General features: G+C 39.4%; 1 protein-coding gene across 5 annotated transcripts in view; it reads right to left on the bottom strand.

Annotated features, from left to right (window-relative positions):
* Nucleotides 1-23,290, bottom strand: part of MBTD1 (mbt domain containing 1) — a 58,862-nt gene continuing 35,572 nt past the window's right edge. For 4 of the 5 annotated variants that reach the window (XM_019517304.1, XM_019517319.1, XM_019517314.1 and 1 more), the window contains exons 11-16: nucleotides 22,925-23,029; nucleotides 21,841-21,988; nucleotides 19,530-19,612; nucleotides 18,815-19,049; nucleotides 16,392-16,469; nucleotides 1-4,411 (exon numbers count right to left, since the gene is read on the bottom strand). In XM_019517304.1, the coding sequence (XP_019372849.1) occupies nucleotides 4,293-4,411; nucleotides 16,392-16,469; nucleotides 18,815-19,049; nucleotides 19,530-19,612; nucleotides 21,841-21,988; nucleotides 22,925-23,029 (768 nt within the window). In that variant the 3' untranslated portion in view covers nucleotides 1-4,292. Of the gene's footprint in view, nucleotides 6,042-16,391; nucleotides 16,470-18,814; nucleotides 19,050-19,529; nucleotides 19,613-21,840; nucleotides 21,989-22,924; nucleotides 23,030-23,290 lie in introns of all 5 variants that reach the window. The other variant, XM_019517338.1, reaches the window with a different exon arrangement.

The raw sequence follows: 23,290 nt of genomic DNA, 5'->3' as shown, positions 1-23,290 counted from the left end.
TTACTTTAACATTTTTATTTTGTGTAAAAAAAGGCAAATTTAGTGAATTATTTTCATCTTGTACACAAAGTTATAATTTTAATGCTTTTCACATCCATGCTGAAAATCTGCAGTCTGGTAAAAATGAAAGTAACATTAATTTCTCCAAAAGCATTTTTCACTTAGTTATGTACATTTCATGAGAAAGTTTTAAATACTCTCTCTCATTGACCACACAAATTACCAAGAAAATAAAAGATTAAATTTGTACAGATATTGATCTATATATCAAATACATACAGAAATGATGTAAAAACCCTATTCTTTTATCTTGATTCCCGCCCCAATATATTTTCCCAGGGGCAAAAGCTGATGCTCTTTTTTGTATAAATGGCTGTGGCTTTTTTTTTTTTAAATATGAAAATTAAAAGGAAGAAAAATTCATTTTAAATCACAGTTTTTTAATCCCTTCCCAATAAAGGATTGTTACCAAATATATTAGCACCATAGTACAAATATTGATGGGAGAGGGTATTCACATCACATAAAACAATAATAATAATAAAAACAAACAAACACTGAAACCCGTGTTAGTATCCGTAGAACAAGAAGTTGATAATTGCTCTAGCTTTCCTCGGACAGAGCAAAGAAAAGGTTAAAGAGTTGCATTTAAAATAATATAAGATCAAAGTCAGCAGTAAAATTTTGGGCCATAAAAGAAGGGGCAGTTTCAAAGCCAGTTACATGGCTTGCACCGCCCCTTGGTTATAAAAACCTGCTATGCCAAATACAGCAATGACTGGTTGCCAGCAGAGATTTAAGACCAAACATATCTCACCCTTTTAGCCAAGTACCATGGTTCAGAGTAAAACGAAGGAAGAAAATGCTTAGAACCATGTCCATTAAGGCTAATGCAAATACAGTGAAGCCTATACTAAGGATACCAGGGCTAACAGGTAACCCACTGTTTTAAGAGACCACTTTAAAGACCCTCCTCCAAGATAACTAATACAATTTTGCTCAGGGTTTTACTGAAATAAACCTCCCCAAGCAATTTTAGCTGGCTTCTCATGCAGTTTGCGTAGGACAGGTTTCACTGTACTTGACAGGTGAAGGATTTAGGTATACTTTGGATTCAGAATCGAGTGAATTTCCACCCTCAAATACCCACCTACAGTTCCCACGAAAGTCACTCCCATGTATCTGTTGGTGGAATTCAGCTCATAGGCAATAGTGTTTAGTTTTCAAATACCCAGGGTTACAGAACACTGTACATGTCGACAGACCGCGGACATGGCATGTGCACCTTGTCCTCTGCCCCAGAGATGCATTTTACTAAAAGATAAATATTCCTCCCAAAACCTGCAATCTGACTCCAGTCACAGTAGGGTTACTAATAAGTATCCTTAAGAATCCACGTTCTCGAGGTAGGCCCAGGACTCTGGATTTCTTGCTGTCATGGTATTTACTTGCTCGCTACAGGCCCACTCCTTTTCACAGTAAAGAACATTAATGCAATAGTGTTTCCCCGAAAATCAGCGGAGCTACGTTTGTCAGTAAGTACTACTTTATATACGAAGGGGCCTTATGAAGCCAGATACATACATCTACCGTGCTCTGCAGGACTGATTCTTTCAGCCTTAATGATGCTGAGCATTTCTATAAAACAGGCAACTAGTTCCACTGAAGTAGGTGCACTACTCGATCTGTATGAAAGCTGGCAGAACTGGACTTTGTGATGTCACAGGGAAAGCATAAGCACACTTGAAACACACTGAACTACCCATATTACACTGACTTGGAAATCCAGAATCCTGGGCTTGCTTCTTCCCCCTTTCCTAAGCTTAGATCGTCAACTATGGGCATGGATAGATGTAACAGATATACTCTGAATGACACCAGTACAAACTGTTGCTATAACAGTTATTTCTGTCCACACTTGCACCATTTAAGTGGACTAAACTGCTCAAACTTGGAACAGGTTTGAACAAAACAGGTTTAGCATTACTGTGGATTAAGACCACGTATACTAGTTGCTCCCAAGCAGCAAGCTTCCCATCCCTTTTGGAATGGCTTTAAGTTAAATCTATCTATAGCCTATATTGCAGCCCTTGCTTTGGAAGGTTCAGATTTTTGGGGGTGGGGGGAGCAAATGTCTGGGGGAGGGGGCACAGAGAGGCCAGTCAACCTTGACAGAGTCTAGATTTTAAATGTAGGTATTTTAGAGAGCTAAAATGTCTTTGCCCCCTGTGTTCACAGATAGTTGATGCCCGATAACAAACTTTGAGAGAAGAAACAGTGGTCAAAAAGGGGTCAAGCATTACAAAAATTTGCCTGGGGGAGGGAAGAAGAAAATAATTTGAGACATTTCTACACTATACAGGACAAATTTTACTTCCAGTAGTAAATACAAAACTTTACATCATTAACCCCTCTTGCATAGAATGAGGTAAACCTGTGCATATTACCAATGCTATGTACCCAAAGTTAGAGCCACATTTTAGAAAATAATCAAATTGCTGGTTTTCAACTTTCTATGCATTTCTTTTGAAAAGTTCAAACGATAATATACCAAAAATGGTCTCCTGGGGCTCTGTGGGTTGATATCCTTAAAGTGTTCCTTAGGCTGAGAGACCACAGAAGCTAATCATTTCTGATTAATTTCTTCTAAGCCCATACCTTATGGTCAAGAGTCGTATGCTCATGGTACTGGTCTGAAGGGGACCTGCTAAGACCCAGAAGCACTTATAGAACATATGTAGTTAATTCCTGAGAGTTTAGTTAATGAACCTTAGTGGTAAAAGCTAAAGTTCGTGCACATTTTTCCAGTCACAACTCTGCAGGTTTGGACGATCAGTTTGCTAGTCCACTCCAAGAATGAGGCCACCTGCTAAAATCCAAATTCATTTAACATGGGGGGGGGGAAACAGACCATTCAGCTATTAAAATTCCCTTATATTCTGCTGCTACTCCCTATATTTTCAAAGGTTTTTTTATTTAAATTTTCTAGTTAAGATGTCTGGAGCAATGGGATGCCTAAAGTGAGACTGAAAAGATCCCAGAATTCCATCTAGAACCAAACAACTCCAATTTACAAAAAAGGCAAAATACTTGCTTTGCAACTGAACTCCCATATTTTACTCTCCAACTCGTATAGGGAAAGCAAAGCATTACAGCACCTGAAGAACTCATAGTAAATATTTGCCTTTCTACTATATATTTTTCTAGCTGAAAGGAAACATTGCTTTTGCTGGTGCCAGCATACCTGGATGTTGAGCAAGATCAAAAGGAAGTGTCAAGGTTTTTCTGGGGGACAGAAGTAAAGAAAAGGTCCTCAGAGTTTTCCCTCTTTTCCATACAGGCTTAACTAGAGAATGGTCCTGAGTTATTCTCTATCTCAATCTCACTAGTTTAAAACACGCAGTCTCATCAAATTTGATCAACAAGAGACTCTGCTGTAAAGTTCCAGTTTAGCTTAAGGCTCTGTAAACATGTGCTTGAGCATCCCAAAGCGAAGAGACATTCATGTATGGCTAAAAGATGCATTAGTCCCAGCCCAATGCCCACTGCAGTCAATAAAGATATTTTCACTGATGTTGAAGGACACTGAATCAGGTCCCGAATAAGATTATTTAAAAGACTTATTTAATAAACCTTATTTACTTTACGTAATTAAAAACCACCATGAAAAGTTTAAAATCTCCCTTATATGACTGTCCCACTGATATTGGGCCTGCTTACGGGAGTATGGTGCAACAGGACTGGCCTCCCTAAGTCATTTGTGCATGCTATTTTTGCCCTCCAAGACAGGGCTTCACTTCCATATTTCACAATTAAAAAACCAGAGGTGTGACTCGGTGCAGTTCATGAGAGCCTAACATCTCCCAACTTGTACCAAAAAGGTTCATTCATAACGACAGTTCATTTGTATTTGCCACTCTATTCTCCTCAAACAGCTTCCTGCAATCCTGCTAATTAAACTTTAGTCTTACCAAAAATTAGAATTTCAGTTCTTGTTAACAATGCACAATAAATCTGAACTTGAAAATATTACAAAATTCTTTCAAAAGCTTCAAATACAACACAAAAAAGTCCATTTTCATTTTTAATAAATTGAAAAAATCTTTTTTCACTAAAATAGTTTCCTTGCCCTTCCAAAAAATTCTGAACTGAGTCTCATCTACAGTTAGCAAAGTGCCCCAAGTACAGCTGTGCAACTGTACCATCAAAGTGGGAACAAAATCAGTCAGTCTTGTAGAAAGGCTCTTTTTCCTCTATCACCAACACCCTGCCCCTCACATTTCTGAGATGCCTTAAGGTTCCTGTTTGATGTAGTAACTGGCAGACCCATTGCTTTCCTGATCAGATGCTCCTTGAAGAAAACTATATTCCTCTCCGTCTAGAAACTCCTCCTTCAGCTGCAGTGAAGTCACTAAAAATAAAAGTGAAAGTTAAAGGCTTGTAAAGGTTCAAAATAACTGTACAGGTTTCCTATTAATTTAGCTAAAAATGTACTGATGTGGTTTTTTCCCCCGCTACATAAAATTTGTGTTTTCAAGTAAGCAGGCAAGTGTTCCTGCTCAGTTTACTGGTTAATACAGTGATGTTCGGGTTGCTAAAATTTAGATAAGTTTTGCCCCCCAAATTCTAACTGTCTATACCTGTTCAATAAAATACATTGTTCTAGGTTTGTACATCTAAAAAGTGCAGTTATAAACAGAAAATGACTGCTGGGTTCCACACTAACTTTCTTCCCAGTCCGGCCAATGTGACTTAGGCTCTGGGGAAAATGTATCAAATAAACTCCCTGGGCCAAGTTGTGATCTACGTTTCACAGCTCTTCCAGTAAGATAAATGGCATAATCAGAACTTATCTGACACGCTGCTGCTTACTCTTCCATAACTGGATTATCTCTGTGGTGCTAACAGTAAAGCAAGCAAACATTTAAATCACAAATTTACAATCCATTTCTACAGTGCACTCCTGGCAAAGACCTAAATGCACCTCTCTCAGAGGTATTAATGAATTATGAGCTCACCTTGTGAGGCAGGTAGGTATTAGACCCATTTCACAGATAGGAAAAATAGGTGGGGAGAGGCTAGAAGTGCCCAGGTGAGGTCTAAGGCACAGGAAACAGAACCCAGATTTTCTTATTTCATGTCCTGTATTTTGACAATCTTTCTCCAACACTCCCACAAAGAACATGCCATTGACTTTTCTGACCAAAAAAACTGCACTTGACATGTTAGAGTAACTCTGCTGTAAGAGTCCTCTGCTTCCCCCAAATTCATTTTTGCTTCAAGAATTCCATGTTAACACCTCTGGTTAAGACTGTAATTGAAACCATAAACAGATTACCCATGGCTTAGAATAACTCTTGGACAATAAAAACAGTAGACCTGAGTTTATATTAAAATGAATCTGTCTATAATGGCTAGCCAATAAGATATGCTAAAATTACTGAATTCCTAATCAATCATGTTGCGTGGCAGAGCCATCTACGTTCTAACAGAATTGAATTAAACTCTTTTTTCTTTCCAAAGTCTGCCTTTCTTTGCAGTCTGATAAAACAGCCACCTTAGCATAAAGAAGGGACTGATAGAAAAACAAGGAGAGGTATTTTAAGAAATTTTAAATTAAGCCTCACTTTCCTAAGCATAAAAGGAATGGTTAAATAGAGGACATAATGGAAAGGTGGTCTCTTTGTGAACATGGGATGCAATATTATTAGGCCAATCAAAAAAAGCTTTTCTAATTCTAGTATCTCATTATAAAAATTATTTCTAGCTAAAGGACTGATTGCAATCTAACATTTTCCTCTGATGAATGCTGTGCTTAGAGAGAGTAAAAATGTCCATGTGTACCATAGCAGACCTGGCATATTTGGACTGGTTTAGAGAACAGGCTATTTCTAACCAGCTACACTCCCACTGCTTAGCTGGGAAAAGTGCAGGCACGGTTTGGCTTTTGAAGGTCTCTGGTTGTTAGCACTTTGCATTCTCTTTCTAAGCCTTCGGCTTATAAAAAACTGCCTTTATGCCCTGTCAGGACACGACACACTCTGTAGGATGAAGGTATGACAAGACTTCTCAGAAAGTCAATGGCCACAGATTTCTCTAGTCTATTGTTTCCTTTCAGCTTATTTTAGAGAAGAAATACTGCTGAGCATTTCAGCCAGCAGGCTTCATGGGAATGAAGTAGTGCAATCTGAAAGATCACTATGGGCATGAGGCAAATGGTTGGTCTGATTCCTATTTATATTCTTGGTGCTAAGCGGAAGGCGGTTAGACTAAGTCCCAGACACTTTAGGTACTGGACTGCTGAATAAGTGACAATTTCTATCCTGAACTCTCCGTACTCTGTAAATTCTGCACGTTCAGGGCAACAGGTTGTCGAGTGCATCCTATAAGCAGGACACGTTACATTAAAGCCTACCAGGAGCTTCATTAGCATGGAGACATGGGTACGAGCAGGTCTAGCTGCAAGAATGTGGCCTCAGTTTTCAAATACAAATGTGAATGGTTGCATTCTGCCTGGGAATACGTACACAGCTTTCCAACTGACTTGAATGAAGCTGCATGCATCTTCAAGAACAGAATCTGGTGTTCACCATTTATGCAGCAAGAGAACGTGGGCTGTTACAAGGGGAAGAGCAGTCCAATTCTCCTCACGTGCTCTGTCCCTGGCACAATTGTTTGTCAATTTTTCAGCAAGATGGCTGTTTTTAGGAACAGACTGAGAAACGCAGACTTCATCTGAAACCAACATCTGAAGGCATAACTCACAGTTTGGGCCCACAGGAATAAAGCTTATCTTGTGAACAGCAAGACAGTTGGGTAGCTTCCCTTTAAGGCTTCCAAACAGAGAGATGGCCAACTTCAAGTTTTGAAGGTGCGCGTATACGTAGCACACACACGGTTCCTTTACTCGCATTACTAACTGCAAAACTCAAGTGTCATGCCTTAGGGCCTAGCCAAGTCAAACAGAGCATGATTATACAACATATACAGCCTATATATAAATCACAGGTGACTTCATTCATTCAATCAAATCACTTTCATGGCCTTGTTTGTAATTGAGGCAAGAAGAGCTATTTTTAAAATAGAAATTTTTAAATTAAAATTTCTGCAACCCAAAAAGGGCAACTGTGGTTCAAACAAAACATCTCTGCTGTAGTTTATCTTCTATCTTCCTTCTTTTATAGGAATAAAACAAAAATGGGATTTAAGACAAAGAATGATAACATGGAGAGCAGTACAAAATATATGTCACAATTAACTTCTCAGTATGATTACAAAAGAAAGCAAGATGATAATTATCAAAATGTGAGAAGATATGAAAAGCAGAAACAGTTAAAAGAAAATATGGCAAAATTTTCATTAAAGGTGCAGTATCCACATTAAAAGGTTGATTATATCAAACTAATGGCTATTGGATGACCAAATGAATGAGAAAAAGATTTAAAGCTTTTAATTACTGGATACCGAGGTTGTATTTATATTAATGTGCTTTGAAATGCAGGAAAATTATGTGGTGATATCTAAAACTTAAATCCACAACTTCTTGCTCTTTGCAGTCCTGCTGTAAAATTTACAAGCCACTTCATCATTCTTCTATTGTGGTCTTCTATGGTAATTACTCTTGTGCTAAATAGAGATGCAATTTAAAGCCTAAGATACTAAGAATGGCTAAAATAGCAGAGTCAAGTAACCTTATTTAATGAATACCTCCTCCCTCTTTAGTTTGACCTAAAGCCATTGCTCAATTATATCTCTTTCTTCTCAGATCACGTCTGACTTAAGAGCAAGTGCCCTGCCTTTTCATAGTACTTTAAGTCCTCCACAAGCTATCTCAATAATAAATCAACAATAATAAAATGACAAGATGCTGTTTTATTACCCAGGGGTAAGGAGCAGAATCTGAAATCCGTCATTCTGTTTCCATAATGCGTGTGGGCTTACCAAATACTTCAAGCATTATCGTGGAGGGAAAAGTCATCACCTTTTGTCACAGGCTGTGTCAATTCGAACTCAAATGTTTAGAGCAAAATGTTTAAAACCACTTCGTTTTCTCCCTCGGCCCCCAAGATCAAGCTCTTAAGTGCAAGTATCCTTTAAGAAAAGCTCAGGCCATTGGCTACACCTACAGCATGTATTATGCATCAGAAACACAAGCACAAGAAGGGAATTAGCTATCATGCCTTCACAGGAAGCATTTAGTTAACCCACCAGCTGTACCCAGGGTCCTCTGGAGTCGGAGGGCACGGACATCCATGCCAGATGCTTCGCTGTTATGAACCGACTAAGCTACTTGGACGAAGTACTGGGAGAGAAATGTCCTTACAGAAAATGTGGAAGACAAACACCGATTCTCCTTATACCACTGTTATGTGCTGAACTCCCCAGCCCGAGAAAAAACACAAACAAAAACCAGGCCTGATGGGCAACTGAAGCTGTAGAGGAAATGAGACTGGTTTCAAAAGTGTCCAAGTGGAGCTATCTAATTATGCCAGTGCTTGAAAGCCAGGTAGGTCAGTCACAACTCCGAAAGTTTAAAATACACATGGCAAGTAAAACACCCGGCAGGACTGTGCCACAGAGCAGTAGCAGCTCAAATGGTAGGAAGCCAAACTGCTATTGAAATTTGCAACTGTACAGGCATTGGCATGAGAGAAGTGGAATTATTTAACGATCCTAATTTTGCTTTTCTGATAGAAAGTGACTATTAAGAGCATGATGCATGTTTGTCCACAACACAATCTTTGGAAAATGAGGGCCCAATCCTCTGAGTTGCTAAGCACCTCTACATGGAGATGAACGTCTTCTGTTCTCATTAAAATTGTGGGGCACTGAGGGTACTTTGTGGACCTCATACGAATTAGCCCTGGACACAGCTGTGGCCCCAACATTTTGGGGAGAAAACTGCTAGTCAAAACGTGACTTAAGCTCATCAGCCTCCACAGCCATGTTACTCAGATAGCAGCAGGTTTGCTGGAGTTGAATTAGCCCTAGCTAGCTGACAGACTTGAAAAAAACAGCTTATGAATTCTTGCTGCTTTGTGAACTTGATACATCACTGAATACCTCTATAAATTTGAAGTCAGCCATATGTCATCAGGGGCTCAGACAATTTTTGTTCTGGCCAAGAACAGTAGAGGAATCACATCCCAACCTGAAAACATGTTGGGACAGCAAGATGTCTCCATCTAGATAAAGCCAGTTTTCTCTAACCTTTCAGCAACAGACCAGAGTTTGGAGGATAACAAATCTCCAAACAAAAGAACAACTAGGTTTTTTGTTCCCACGTCGTACAACATTGGGACTTAAAGGACAGAGCACAAAGACTTGGAAGGGGAAAGGGAAGTGAGGTAGGAAAGAACTGCAAGGACCAGACAAAGGGGAAGGAAACTGGTTGCACAGAAAAGACATACTTCAGGATCTCTTCTACTGCATGTGGCTTCTTCAAATCATGGACCCCCCAAAAAAGACTCTGATCTCAAGCCTCAGAACACTCCAGAGTAAGGACACAAGGGCAGGGGAACACGTGCATGCGTTTTGGTTGTTTCCTTTAAAATCTGTCGATTTCTAGTGGAAAAAGTGTTATTTTTTGGGAAGGTTTACAAAAGCAGTTTGCCTATTCAAGTACCATGGAAGTATCTGCTCAACCTACTGGGGACTCTGTCAGGGGTCAGGACTGGTGCTGGCGGCTGCACGGTCTGCAAGGTCCAACTTCTACAAACGGTAATAGCAAGAAAATTGGTGCCCAGGCAGTGCCACAGAGAGCACAAGAAAAGGAACAGTGCTACAATCTTCTTGTACCAAAGAAAAAACTTAGGAGGACAAGCTTCCTCCTAAGCTAGTTTCTGAACTAGATGTTATGACTCAGGAAAGGGACCTTAGAGTCACTGTAGCTAGTTCTTTAAAAAAAAGATCAGCTTCGTGTGCAGCAGTGACCAAAAAAGCCAGTAAAATGCTAGCCAGCATTAAGAACTTAACACAAAATGTAGAACATCAGCATGTCACTATACAAATCCATGGTGTGGCCACATCTGGAATATTGTGTGCAGTTCTGGTCTACACGTTAAGAAGGATGTCGTAAAATTATAAAAGATACAGAGACGGGCAACCAAAATGATCAGGGGCCTGGAGCAGTTGCCCTACACCAAGACAGACAAAACGGCTAGGGCTTTCCAGTTTGCAAAGGAGAAGGCTGAGGGGGGATATGATAGAGTCATGAAGGGTATGGACCACGTGAACAGGGAACTATTGTTCACCAAGTCCCAGAATACTAGAACTAGTGTCCAGCTGGGACAGCGCTAAACAGAAAGGTAGCGTGAAGGATAGTCCAACTCAGTGGGCCTTTTGGGCAGGTATGCTGCAAATTAGCTTCACAGCCCCTCCAAGTACTACTTCAATCCCTTCCACTGCCCGATCTACTTTCTGCTTCCTTCTCCTGTGCTCCCCACCCAATTCGCTGCTTTGCTGTTTCCTGCCCTACCTGCCCCTTTGCTGCCCGTCCCCTCCCTCATCTGCTGCGTGCCATGCAGAGAGGCTGCCCATGCCACTTGTGACACCCATGCTGCAGGCTTACCAGTCCTGGTCTAACTATACCGGACTGGGTGTCAAGAATAATTTGAGTGTTGGCTACATCCCATTATTCTATACTGCAAGGAAACGTCTAAGAGGATCCAACAGAGCTTGCATTATCTCCAGCTTCAGTCATCTAGGCTTATTTTATACAAACCATTCTTAACTAAGACTCAGTGTTTTAATGTCAGCTCAGTACTACCAATACATGAATTCTTACAGGTTTTTCTCTGATCTTCCATTAAGATGAATGATCATCTTGCCAGTGTTTAAATCAAAACCAATCTGCTGCCTTTGGAAAAAGAGGGGGGAAAAGAACCAGGTCTATTTTTAAAAGGCAAAGCCTTTCAAAGTATTCTTTCCATACCCAACACTGAATACAAGAATTTAAACCTAATTTAGACTTGAGCACTTCCCCCCCCCCAAACAGCAGTGCCATATGCAACATAAATGCATCTCTGGTGCATACAATGCTCCACCTGCGAGAATAATACACTCTGTTCTCTCGCTAATGTTACTGGGGCATTTGTAGCCTCGTATTACAATTCACTAGGCTTCGGTTAATAGGTTAATGCTATTTAAACCTCCAATACAGTATAATGTCTTTGTGCCTCGGTAACTTGGAGGCCATGGATGTGCCCTGGCATGAAGTCCTAAACTGTGGGAAGCACTCCTCCCCGATGATCCATTCATGGGAGTGGACTGAGATGCAACAGTGGAAATGACTAGTCCTCTAACTTGAAAGAAAAAAAGTCAATGACTCAGAATTTTGTATGCCATTTTGTCCCCCCCACCCTGTCCAGCATTTCCCTCGGTTGTAACTGAGAGACTGTTGTCAGCTAGTTACCTGTTTTGAGGCCGGGACTGAACTCTCGGCTAGTCCTGGGAGGCTGGAAGGCCTCCGGGGCTGTCTGGGCTGGAAGGGTTCGATATGGAGGAGGAGTCAACTCGTCATCACCAGAGAAGCTCCTCCGCACCCCACCTGCCATGGGTAGGCTTGACAAACTGACAGGCTTCTTCCCAACTGGTATCTTCCTCTCTAAACATCAAGTCAAACTAAAGTAAACGCTTGGGTTAAAATGAATGATGCAACTCAGATTGGTCGCTGAGAAATGTTTCTGCTTCACAAGCGAGCATTGGCTTCTGGAAAACAAGGCCTTGAAATGGCAAAGGTCAATGGTTCCATTTCTTAACAACTAGGATTTTTTTCTAATTAGTGAATTCGAGACATTACTTGTTAGGGTTACAAATGAGTTATCAAAGAAACGTGCCAGCCCTACTCCATCTTGCAGCCTACCGATGAAATGGGAGCACTCCAAAGTGCTACAACAGCAGTTGCATTTCATAGGCAACGTACAATCCTTTGGTCACACGCACGCAAAAACCCTCAGGTCTCCATTTCCAAAGCGCATCTATTTTAGTAGATTATAGTAGTGTAACAGGATGTTTTTTGGTGAAACAATTGTGCCTAACAAGAACCACTTTTTTTCTAGTTCATAATATATATGAAATGTTAATCATTTAGAATGATACCCAGTATTTTGGTGGTGCTGTGCAAATGTTAATGAGCATTTCAACTTGAGAAATGACTCTCAGTTTGTTTTCACCTGTAAATAAGGGCCCTGATGCTGACATTTACTGTTGTGGGCAAACCCTGAGTCTCTGAGGGTCTCACAGGCAGGATCAGGTCTTTAAGCCCTGGGACAGTCTACCATTTCTGTTTCCATATGTTATCAAAACCAAGTTTGTAGATGCTTAGCTATTTCCCATTTAGTTAGAAAAAGGAGCCACATCTGACAAAAGACTAGACTTCAAGAAAACGTGGAAGTTAATAGGACCGTTTGTGCTGAGAGCTACACCTATGCATAAGTATCTTTCCTAATTAGAGACCAGGTGAACATGGTTTTTATAGGACTGGTGCCTCAGTTTGGTCTTTTAGAGAGAAAATTACACAATTAAGCAGAACGTCATCTACATGGCCAGCGCTTTAAGAAATAGCTAAGCTAAAATCAGCCCTGCAGTGGTTGTTTAGCCAAAAAATCCCAAACCAAAACAAGCTAATAAAAAGCAAAACAGTACTAGTAGACTACTGTAAACTACCACACTATTTATAAACCAAAGCAAACTGATAACTTCGGTCTTTATCTACATAGTTTTTGGTCACTAAAGTGCAGTACAGAATTCCATCCATTTCAAGTCAATGCTGAAATCAACCATCTTCAAACAGTCCTCGGAGCATGCGCAAAGCTGGTAAGTTTGGAAACAGAAATTTGCAACATTTTACTTATTTGGGAACTGTTACAAGCAAAATCAAAGAGATCAGAAATGGAAGCAATTCATCATCCTATGAATGGAGTCTTTTCCATTCCAAAATTGTGAGAAACCCATCTTCTAACACAGCAGCTGTCTACCTGATGAAAGGATGCATCAGATCCAAATTGATTTCCTGGACTGAAAATAAAACACACGACTCAGTGCTGGTGGATGAGAAGATGAGAGAACTGAAGATGAAAAAAGAGCACTGTAACTAGCACACACTTTTCCACATGCATACAATTACACGTGCAGCACATCAGATGTTACAGCTGTAAAAATATCACTCGATCACTAGGTAAAAAGTGAATGGTGGATGGTAGGCTAGAATGGCAGCAGAAATGGATAAGGTGTTTGAACCATTTGCCCCCAGAATTTGTTCATTCAATGAGACTTATTCATTTCATCTCAGAAAAGGTAAGAGTCGCTTCTTTGCAATTCACGCACTAGTGAAAGGACCCCCTGTTTTCCACTAAGTTTCTTAGCCAAGAGCCCAGAAAAGACTCATCAGAAACTCCCTGCCCCCACATCACAAATCCACTTCAGATTAATGATAACAGAAGAACTGCAATCCCCTTCAGTAGGTCATCGGCTGTCACTAGGTAAAGAAAGTCTCCTTTTCTGACAGAGTCTGTGTTGTGCGAGGCAACAGATTCCAAGCTTTACAGACATGTAGGATGAGGAATGAGACAAAGGAAAAAATGAGAAAGATTGTGGTGGTTCTGTCTAGCAAGCCTCGTTCAGTCAATCCCAGGATCCTCCAAGGACAGTTTAAATTGCAGGACACCAGCAGATACAGCCCTATGTCCTTAGCTTTTAAGAAATGCCGCTTAGAACTTTCTCCAGGCATTCTCCGTTGGCGTTCTTCTGTTCGCAGACTGGGTATTTAAAGCGCTGCTATTTAAAGACCTCCCTTCTGAGGTATACATTTTTCCCTATAGTTCTTGACATTTTAGGACACGAGGCTCAAAAGCTGCTCCTATGGCTCCGGTCAGTTTAATTTATGTCCATAAGACTAAGTTGGCAAAGCTTATCTTCTCCATTCAATGGAGGAAAGAACTTGTGTATCTAAATCGAAAATTTACACAGGAAGGTTTGCTAGCTATTCCGACCCAGGCCGAATTTGCTGAAAACAGACTAGGGTCTCTCTATAGACTGTTGTCCTCAGATTTATGCAACATTTTTGTTGGAGGCAAAACCTTCAGGTTGAACAGGAAACAGATTTCAACCTGTAGCAACTAATCTATTTTAGCAGAGTTCACAAGGTGCCACAGTCTCATCCGAGACACCTCTCCCCTGTTGTGTTAAAGCTGCACTTTAAAAGGTACCTACCTATTGTGTTGCTAAACCTTCTTTCTATATCCATTCAAGGGAGGGCCCTCTGTTCGTGCTAAGTGGCTGTGAATTCTACTTGGTCTTTAGAAAGCCCACCTAATTTTTTTCTTCTTTCAAAACCAATTTATTTCATAGTGCTGTTGACAAGAGAACTGCATTTAAATGGACAGTTGATGCAGAGACCTGACTAGCCTGAAATTGGAGGGGAGGAGGAGGAAAGAGAGAAGGGGCATGTCAAGGCTCACTTTGTCTGAGACTTATTTCTAACGTAAACAGCTTCAAAGCTGTAGTCTGTAAGGTCTCCTCATCCCATATTTACAAAAAAGTACAGCTGAGATTTAGAGATTCTGCATGCTTCATAATTTGTTGGAAGGATGGGGGAGGGAAGAATCAAACTTCCCCACCCCCAAAAGAAGTATGATTATGTAAAGATGCTCCAAATTTTAAATTTAATTAGTTTTGCGCTTAAGTGGACTGAGGACTATGACCAGTGCACTAGCAACTCTAATGGCAGTAAAGGCCCAATGATTTAGCCAAGTATTTCAGCCAGATAATCAAGCCTAGTCTGTCTGCAAATTTTCATTCTTGCATCTCCAAGTGTAATGTTAGGGTTATCATACAGCTCCTTGGGTCTTACTTTCTAACACAAGTGCCCAGCAGGTAGTGCATCCCCAAGAAGATTAGATGATACCACTGCATTTAGCCTTTTTTGCAGTTGCTTTTGTCAATTATATAGTCAGGATATTATGCTAGCAAAGATAAAATCCTCTATACCTTTTCCTAAAGAAATCCCCAAAAATGCAAACAGAAGCAATAAAATAGTCCTTCAAAGCACGAGGTTCAGAATAGCTAGATTGTTGTAAATTAGACCCTTCAATTTCAAGGAGATACATTAAGCTCGTCATTCGTACATGGTAGATAAACTCTCAAGTTCTCTTCAGACAACAGTTCAAAAAAAATCAAGGTAGTCAGGTTTGTATGGATACTAAAGACTCCACTGCACTTGTATGCAAGTACATGCACTTTCCCTGGGTCCTGGTACAGAGTATTCCTTCTTACACATATATTTGCTGCGTACCGTGTCCCCTTCAGTTGCTTCCCTCCACCCCAAAAGGTGGCTACCTTTCAAGATCTAATCATTTGTAAAGTGTCTTAGATTCACATCACAGCTTTTACTCCAAGGGATCCAGAGATTTTACTCAGAGAAGGCCCACCCTGCATCTGACCTCCAGGGTGGGAAATTGGAGGAAGGTACAAAGTACCCCTGTGTTGGACTGCCTCTTACTCCCTTTCAGTTGCAAAAGGAAAACAGTTCATTGGGTTGACCAGACATACAAACAGATGGAGAAAGAATAAGCATCTAGGTAAGTTAAAATCAGCTGGGTTAACTGTTACTGAATTGTTTTGCATTTTGAAGAAAAATAACTATTGGATGCTGGGAAGAAACTTTTAATGGGGAAAGAATTTCAGCAGTTCACTTATAGTCTCTCTTTAAAAAAGGGTAATAGTATATTATATTCTGACAAAAATAATTAGCTATAGCAACGCTGCTGAGTAGCTTTGTAAGTAACACCACAGAAGAGGGTTTATTCATAAAAAGCTTCCAATAAGTTTTATGTGCATTATGTTGTGTTCTAATTGGCAAACTAATCAATTAAAATAAAATCAATATAATTTAACATGGGAAACAAATTTTAGTTTTGAAAAGGAACTGAAAAGAATGAGAACTAGTTTTTCTGTATTTGTTTTCTTTCTAGTTCAAAAGAATGTGGTTTTCAATATCCAAAGCTTTGTTACAGATAATTAAAAGGAAAGAATCAACATTTAGTTAACTGATATCTGAATATTTTGCTCAGGATCATCTTAATATACATCTTCATACTTGTACAGCCTGCTGTACCTAAAAGTGTTTTAAGAGTATAAAAATATTTTAACTTGTCTATTTATAATTTACAAAGAAATTAACAACAACATCAACTTTTTAAAAAACACCGCACGTTATAAAAAATAGATGTTTCTCAATCAATAAAAAATTCTCCTTTTAAGGCATACTGCACCTTTAAGCATATATAAACAAGTAACATTTTGAAACAGAGCAGGGACTTTGAGAATAACTATGCAAATTTTAACACCAAGATATAAAAAATTATTATATCAGCACTAATTTTGTCACCCACTTTTCTTGTGTCCTTTGTATTGTTGTGACTTAGCCTTTTTCTTCTGTTTTGATGAACTTGACTGGCTATCTCTTGATGCTGAAAAACACAGAATGAAAGTTTTGAATCAAGTGCTACGAGAAAACACTGCACAGCATCGTAAGGCAAGGATAATCTGGGACAATATTTTCTTCGGTGAATAACTGAAGGCAGAACCCATGACAAACAGGAGGATCCATTTACAAAGCAGAGGAGAGGAAGGAACTCTTCTTGAATTATACCCTTTCCAACAGGCTTTGAAACATCCTTAGCCCTATTACCATGTTTCCTGCCTAATTTCTCATCATGCAGTCCAGGAAAGCAAACAGCTGCTGGGGTCTACAGATCTATTTCTTTGAGCAATTCAGCCTTTCACACCTACAATCCTCTTTCTGACTAAAGCACAGGGACAAATAATACATAATAAAAGAGTGTCCTTTGTTGCTGCTCTGATTTCACAGAAGACAAGAACAAAGTTGGGAGGAAAAAAAAAGAAAAAAAAGAGAGAGATGGAAAAAGCAGCATTTGAAAACCAGATATAGAAAACAGAAGCTGGAAGAAAAAAAAAAAAAATCAAGAATAAATATTAGGATAACAAAACTTATGAGAAAAAAGCAAAATGATAAATTTAACAAAAAAAGAGAGAAAAAATAATTACTGGTAAAGGAAAACTAATTAACGGGAGTAAGAGGTGAAGAATGAAGCAAAACACCAAACCAAGTTTCCTAGTAATAAAAGGTTTTCTTTTGATATTACAGTCACATTAGAAAGACACTGCAGAACCACATGGCACACTTAAAGGAGGGGGGGAGGGGAGGAATATCAAATTTCTGATTTAGATGACAGATTGGAGTCTGTTGACAGAAGGAAGGACACTTTGTGCCCAAAAGCATGTCTAACATGGCTCCCAACTAAAGTTTACCCAATAAAAGATGAATCACAGCTACACCACTCCAGCTCTATTCCATCTCTTATACTTTTTTTCCTCATCCTTACCTGAAAACCTGTCAACATTTAAATATACAGATCACAAGCTATCTACATTAAGACAATATACAGTTATACATATTCTCTCTCCAGGCTCTGAAAAGTTCACGAGACTGAAAAGCTAAGTATGATCACACAAGCAGGCTGTCTGGGAGTTTTAAACGAACTATAGACCCCATCACACCAACAACTGAGCATGCGAGTAATATTATACACACGCGCAATTCCACTGAATTCAAATGTGGAAAACTACCCAAGTACGTGTTTGCAGGCTCAGGGCCTATGACCATAAAATGCCTGGCAAATTCAAGGTGCTATAAAAAATAATGTTATCTATACCTGACAAAAATCAGCTAGATTTTAAATAGACTGAAGCAAACAATTGTTGGTATCAGAAGAGGAAATAAAAAAAGTGTAGCAACCCAAAAGAAATACTTTATCAGAATGAAACAGAAGGATTAAAATAGAGCAGAATGATGCTTTTCTAAGGCCCTGGCACATGTTCATTTAATGGCATGATGATGCCCGATTCCAACACGTGCCCCTCCTGCCATCCTACACACACATGGCAGAAAGCATGATTCTGAGATTGGGGATCAGATCCCAATCATGTGTCATTACTACTTGCCAGTGTAAATGAAGCCAGGGATAATAATCTTGGGCTCCCCTTCCACTGGCAAGTTCAAAGCCAGGTGCTGCAGCCCAGATTGGCCCGGTGCAGGGTTTAAAGTCCCCAGCAGTGGAATCCCTTTGAATCCCCTTCTTCTCTGCAGCTCCACAGACCAGACTCCTGGTGAGGTCTGGGCCCCAAGACTGATAATCAGCTGATTGTCTGGCTCAAGCCACATATTAAATTTAAGATGCCATAAAAACCAACCATAAAAATGTTTTGTATTATATATGGAACATTTTTATGGCTTATTTCCCATTTTATGGCATCTTAAATTGGGTGCACCTATAGCACCCTTCCCATTTACGTTGTGGCATAAATGTATAAGTAGAGTGGAGCCTATTTGTAAGGATTCTTCCATTTTGCTGCAGCTGGCCATATGACCCCAAAAGTATGGTGAGTATCACATAAGTATCATATATGAACTCCAAAGGACAACTAGTGAAACTCTGGATCAGTGGGGACCAAACCTTTTTAGTAAGCATGCCACGAACACCCTTCCCTCCCCTAAGCCCTATTCTGATCGCCTCCTTCTCCTGCCTTATCTGTCACTCTGCTTTCTGCTCCCTGCCCTGCCGCTCTGCTCACTCCTGCCTGCCCTATGAGCTGCTGTGCTCCTTATACCCTCCCCAATCTGTCGCATGGCACACACAGACACTACCCCTACCACTTTTGGTAAGCATGACGGATTGGCCACCCGATTTCGACATAAAAAAGACCCACTATGGACAAAGACAACACAACTAACTTTGTGGTGCTGGAGGCTGAAGTTGATAACCTGTTAGCTGACACCATCCTACTGGATAAAGGTCAGGGGATTCGCAATCCACCCACTGATCATATTCATCTTCCCAGCCATCAAAGTGTATCCTTAATAAGCGATGGATAATACGGGTGACTGTGGCAACACAAACCAAGCGAGGTTCCATAAGATCGACAGCTTCCAGTTTCATTCCAACGTGAAACCCATGGTTTGGAACTTCCTAGAAAGACAAATGAAGCAAAATGTCCAAATATTAGGAAACAAAAGGCAGACATCTTCATATACAAATCGAAATACAGCAGAGAAAATATTTTGCTCGAGTTACATTCATGCGGCATTATTTGAATGGTAAAATTAATAAGGTGAGGGCACAGTCAGGGCACCATCTATGAAGTATAATGTATTACTTATCTGCTTCCAAGTTGCATATTTTTCAGAACCTGAGTTAGATGAGCAGAATGCACACAAAGGACTTCTGCTTCGAATGAAATAGTCCTTTTTAACTAGTTAATTTTCAAAGTGTACTACTCACATGGGCTTTAAAAATAACTGTCTCTGGGCTGCACAACTGATTAGTAGCCATATAAAAAACATATTTACTGATAAACTACAAGAGGTAAGGCGGCTGTAATTTACAGCACAGTATCTGCTATAAATGGCACGTGTGTCATAAAGGTACCAGGTCTATAATTTACTTTACCTTATTGAAGAGCTTTACAGGTGCTGCTATAGAGTCCATTTCCCTGAGGTAGTCAAACCATTTGAAAGGGAGTTTTGCATAACCTGTGAATTATAAATATTACCGTCATACAACAGTTGCACACTTTGTTCACTTAAAAACAGTGTATTAGCACAATGCTGACACTAAAAAGATGATAAAGAAGATGAATTTTAACATCAGCAATTTCCACTTTGCTATTTTGTTTGATGAGAGGCCAAGATACTCCATTAGAATGCAACTTGCTCATATCAGCTGAGACAAATGAACAAGTGAAGGATGCAGAATGTCTCATTTAATGCTATAGTAACAGCTCTCCCACTTTAGGTTTCTTAGATGGTTATTATTCTCTGAGTCTTCATACCATTTTGTTCACCATCCAAATCACAATGTTGTTCAAAAAATATTACCTCACCTTCAGTCTTTTTCATATAATGGAGCCAAGGAGAAAAAAAAGTAAAAGCATCTACATTTTCCTGCAGCAGAAACATCTTTCAAAAATTTGATTTGTTTGGAGTAGACTGGGCAAAACACATTCTCTGAAATGATCTTTATAAAACTTAAATAATAATGCTAAAAACAATAGTAAGAACAAGAGATTGAAGGCCTTCTTTCATTCTTATAAACTGTTGTAGAGGGGAGGGGGGAAGAAGCACTCTCCATGATATATTTAACTTTTGTTCAATCTACTGAATGTTCACAAGGCAGACTTACCCTCTCCCACAGCTGGTTAGACCAGCAGTTTTCAAACCATGGCCCATGGACCAACTGTTGTCTGCAGATTTCTTTATGACGGTCTCTAGAATTCACATGTTGAAAAGCCAAGAAGTCAGCATCTGCATACTTCTTGGTTTTCATTATGTTAATTATAGAGACCACCACATTAAAAATGATATAGTTCCACATACTCTGCTTATTTCTGGTGTTAGTAATACATATCCCTGATCTCTACATAATGGCATATCATTTATAATGATACAGATGCACAGTGAATGATACAAAACTGTTATGGACAATACTTTAAAGGGAAAATACAGATAGAGAAATACAAGGAGGAGAATGGTTATCATACAAGAAACACAACAGTGTACGGAGTGATAATAGAAGACCATCATGTGTTGTATAGTCAGTCAATGTCTCAAGAATGAAACTGCAGGTTTCCTCTAGAAACATTTTTCATTACCTCTTGCGTACTTTCTGTTTAGAAGTCTGCTCTTACCAGTACTATCATTTTTGTCATCATTAATAATTCTTTAAAGGACTCCCCTAAGTCGCTGAGAGAGGCACAGAAGGGCATTTAAAAGAAAGCAGGATGGATTATCTCTGTTTTTGTTAGGTCAGATTAGCTCTACAATTCTCTTGAGTAACTCCACAGACTGCTATAACTACCATGAGCAAAAGTAAATCTGCTCAGCTGTAGACTCTGCAGAGATTGAAAGCTCACAGATTCAGAAGTGTTGGCCAATGAGAAAGAATATGAAATGATTTTTTCATTGCAGGTTTAGCTCTCCGTACAATTAATGTCCAGAAAATTTCTGCACTCATTTTTAATAAAAGCTCACTTTTGGAAAGAGCATGTGTTTTTTTTTTCCCTACAAAATTAGAGACTGCACAAATATGGATGGAGAACAAAAAATTCCTACCAAAAAGCAAAGAACATCTATGATCTTCTGTGATGTAACTACCAACATCACCTTCCATAAGTTGACAAAACAATGCAATGACAGAAAGATAAGGGCAGCAAAGATCCATGCTGATACACAGGCGGTTTTGCTTATTGGGAAATTTGCCTGTCCTGGTTCACTGTACATGACCCCTCTCATGAGCATGCTTGTTGAAATGCATGTTTGTACACATTTCAGGAGGAGGATACCTTGGATCTTACCAATAAACCTGCAACACTGTGGCAGTGATGCCAACACTGACAAGCACTCTATGCCAGGTTCAGACCTCCACTAGCCCAAGACTCCCTAGCACTGATACTTTTCTATTTCTTTTTTTCCTGTTGATTGATGCTGAATGTAACGAAAGTTAGCAAGTCGATTTTTCGTGTAGTCAAAGCAAATGTCAATCTATCTGACCGTGGTCCAATTAAAAATTCATTTGACCCTTCTCTACCCACTAAGGTAACCTACAATAAACAGCTCACTTACAGTAATTACCATATTACTTATTTGAGGCGATAAAGGCCCTGAAGAACAACACAAACTTTGCAAACTGAATTAAGAAACAAAGCATATAGGACACCACTATGAAAGATCAAAATAGAATTTGGTCAAAATGACATCAGTACCTCTGGGGGGAGTTAGTTCAATCATGTTAATTTCACAGAAACCAACAGGGAAAATAGAAGGGGAGGTGGCATGGTAACAAAACCAGTCAGACCCATCTGCTGCTTCTGAGCCATCAATCCCAATCATAAGATAGCCATCTGCTAACACCTTTGTAAAGAAAAACAAAATTGTACATTAAATACCTTGGTACTATGTGAAGGTCAGGCTAAAAATTAAAGCATGCCACTTTAAAAGCAGAGTGAAAAAATTAAGCAAGTGACAAGCCACAAGTATATACGAAATTAAATCTCTCTCCAAGATTTTTTGCATATGGTATAGTGAATTAAGTTATAGTTATACTATATTACAGTTAACTGATACAGTTATTATAAATTATAACTGAGATTAGTGGGGTTTTTTTTTTTACTCTCTTTAGGTACTCCTAATTTTACTCTTTCCTATGTCAATTCAACTTCCCTTTTACATTGTGAGCATCTTCCACATAGCAATATGGGAGGAAAAAAAAGTACTGGCCACATAGCCACAGCTATTGGCAGAGGTGCATGCTAGGGAGCTGATCTATCACTATAAAAGAGTCCCAAAGCATTTTAAAGTTGCTTGGATTTCACACTGATGACACCCCCTTTCAATCACAAAAGCATTTTACACATGCAGTCCTCAAAGACTGGTGCCTATACTAAACTTTTGCAAAGGTTTGGAGGGCATGCTCTCTGAAGGCAATTAGGCAGCTTGCAAAATAGCTGAAGGACAGACTTGGTGGTAAGGTTTCACAAGAACACACTTTGCCAATTAAAGGTAAGGCTGTATTTTTAAATATTATGCACTTATCTCTTGCGTATCAGAAACATGTAATCAGTTAACAGAAGCATTTATATGCATTCCCATACTGTACAAATTATCCTTTTTTTCAGGGCAGAAGGCAAGTGGCTGTCACTTTTGCTATACAAGAAGCTAAATCCTTTTTTGTCTTGTTTCAATTAAGAAGGCACTTCTGACCCCCCTTGGAAAAAAAAAATCTATCTAAAAGTATGTCTCATCTCACCTTCCCGCCCCTCCCCTCCGATTGTACATTCGTTCTCTTACCTTTCTAATGGTTGCAACACATATTGCGGAAAGGTTTAAAGGATCTATAGCTTCCAATTTCATTCCCTCTTTGAACCATTCGCCACTTGTGTCTACTTCTTTTACCTAAAGAATCCCATAGAGGTATTACATACATTGACAAGAAAAAAAATAATGTACAAGACAAATAACAACGGAGCCTGCAGCAATGAGTCCACTACACCTCTGAAATTTCCTGCCAGTTTTACTCAGTAGCATTTTAAGAAGTTATTTATTTGCAGTTGTTAGGTAGGTTCTTAATTATACTCTACTTGTTCTAGGGAATTATACTCTACATGTTCTAGGGATGATGAATGCACAGTCACATGGGTGGCAAACTGGCTCCAG

This window comes from Gavialis gangeticus, unplaced genomic scaffold (assembly GCF_001723915.1).
Source record: "Gavialis gangeticus isolate Ggan-Ray unplaced genomic scaffold, GavGan_comp1, whole genome shotgun sequence".
Taxonomy (NCBI): domain Eukaryota; kingdom Metazoa; phylum Chordata; order Crocodylia; family Gavialidae; genus Gavialis; species Gavialis gangeticus.
The sequence above is the reverse complement of the archived record's forward strand: the minus strand, read 5'-3'. Positions and strand labels throughout refer to the sequence as shown.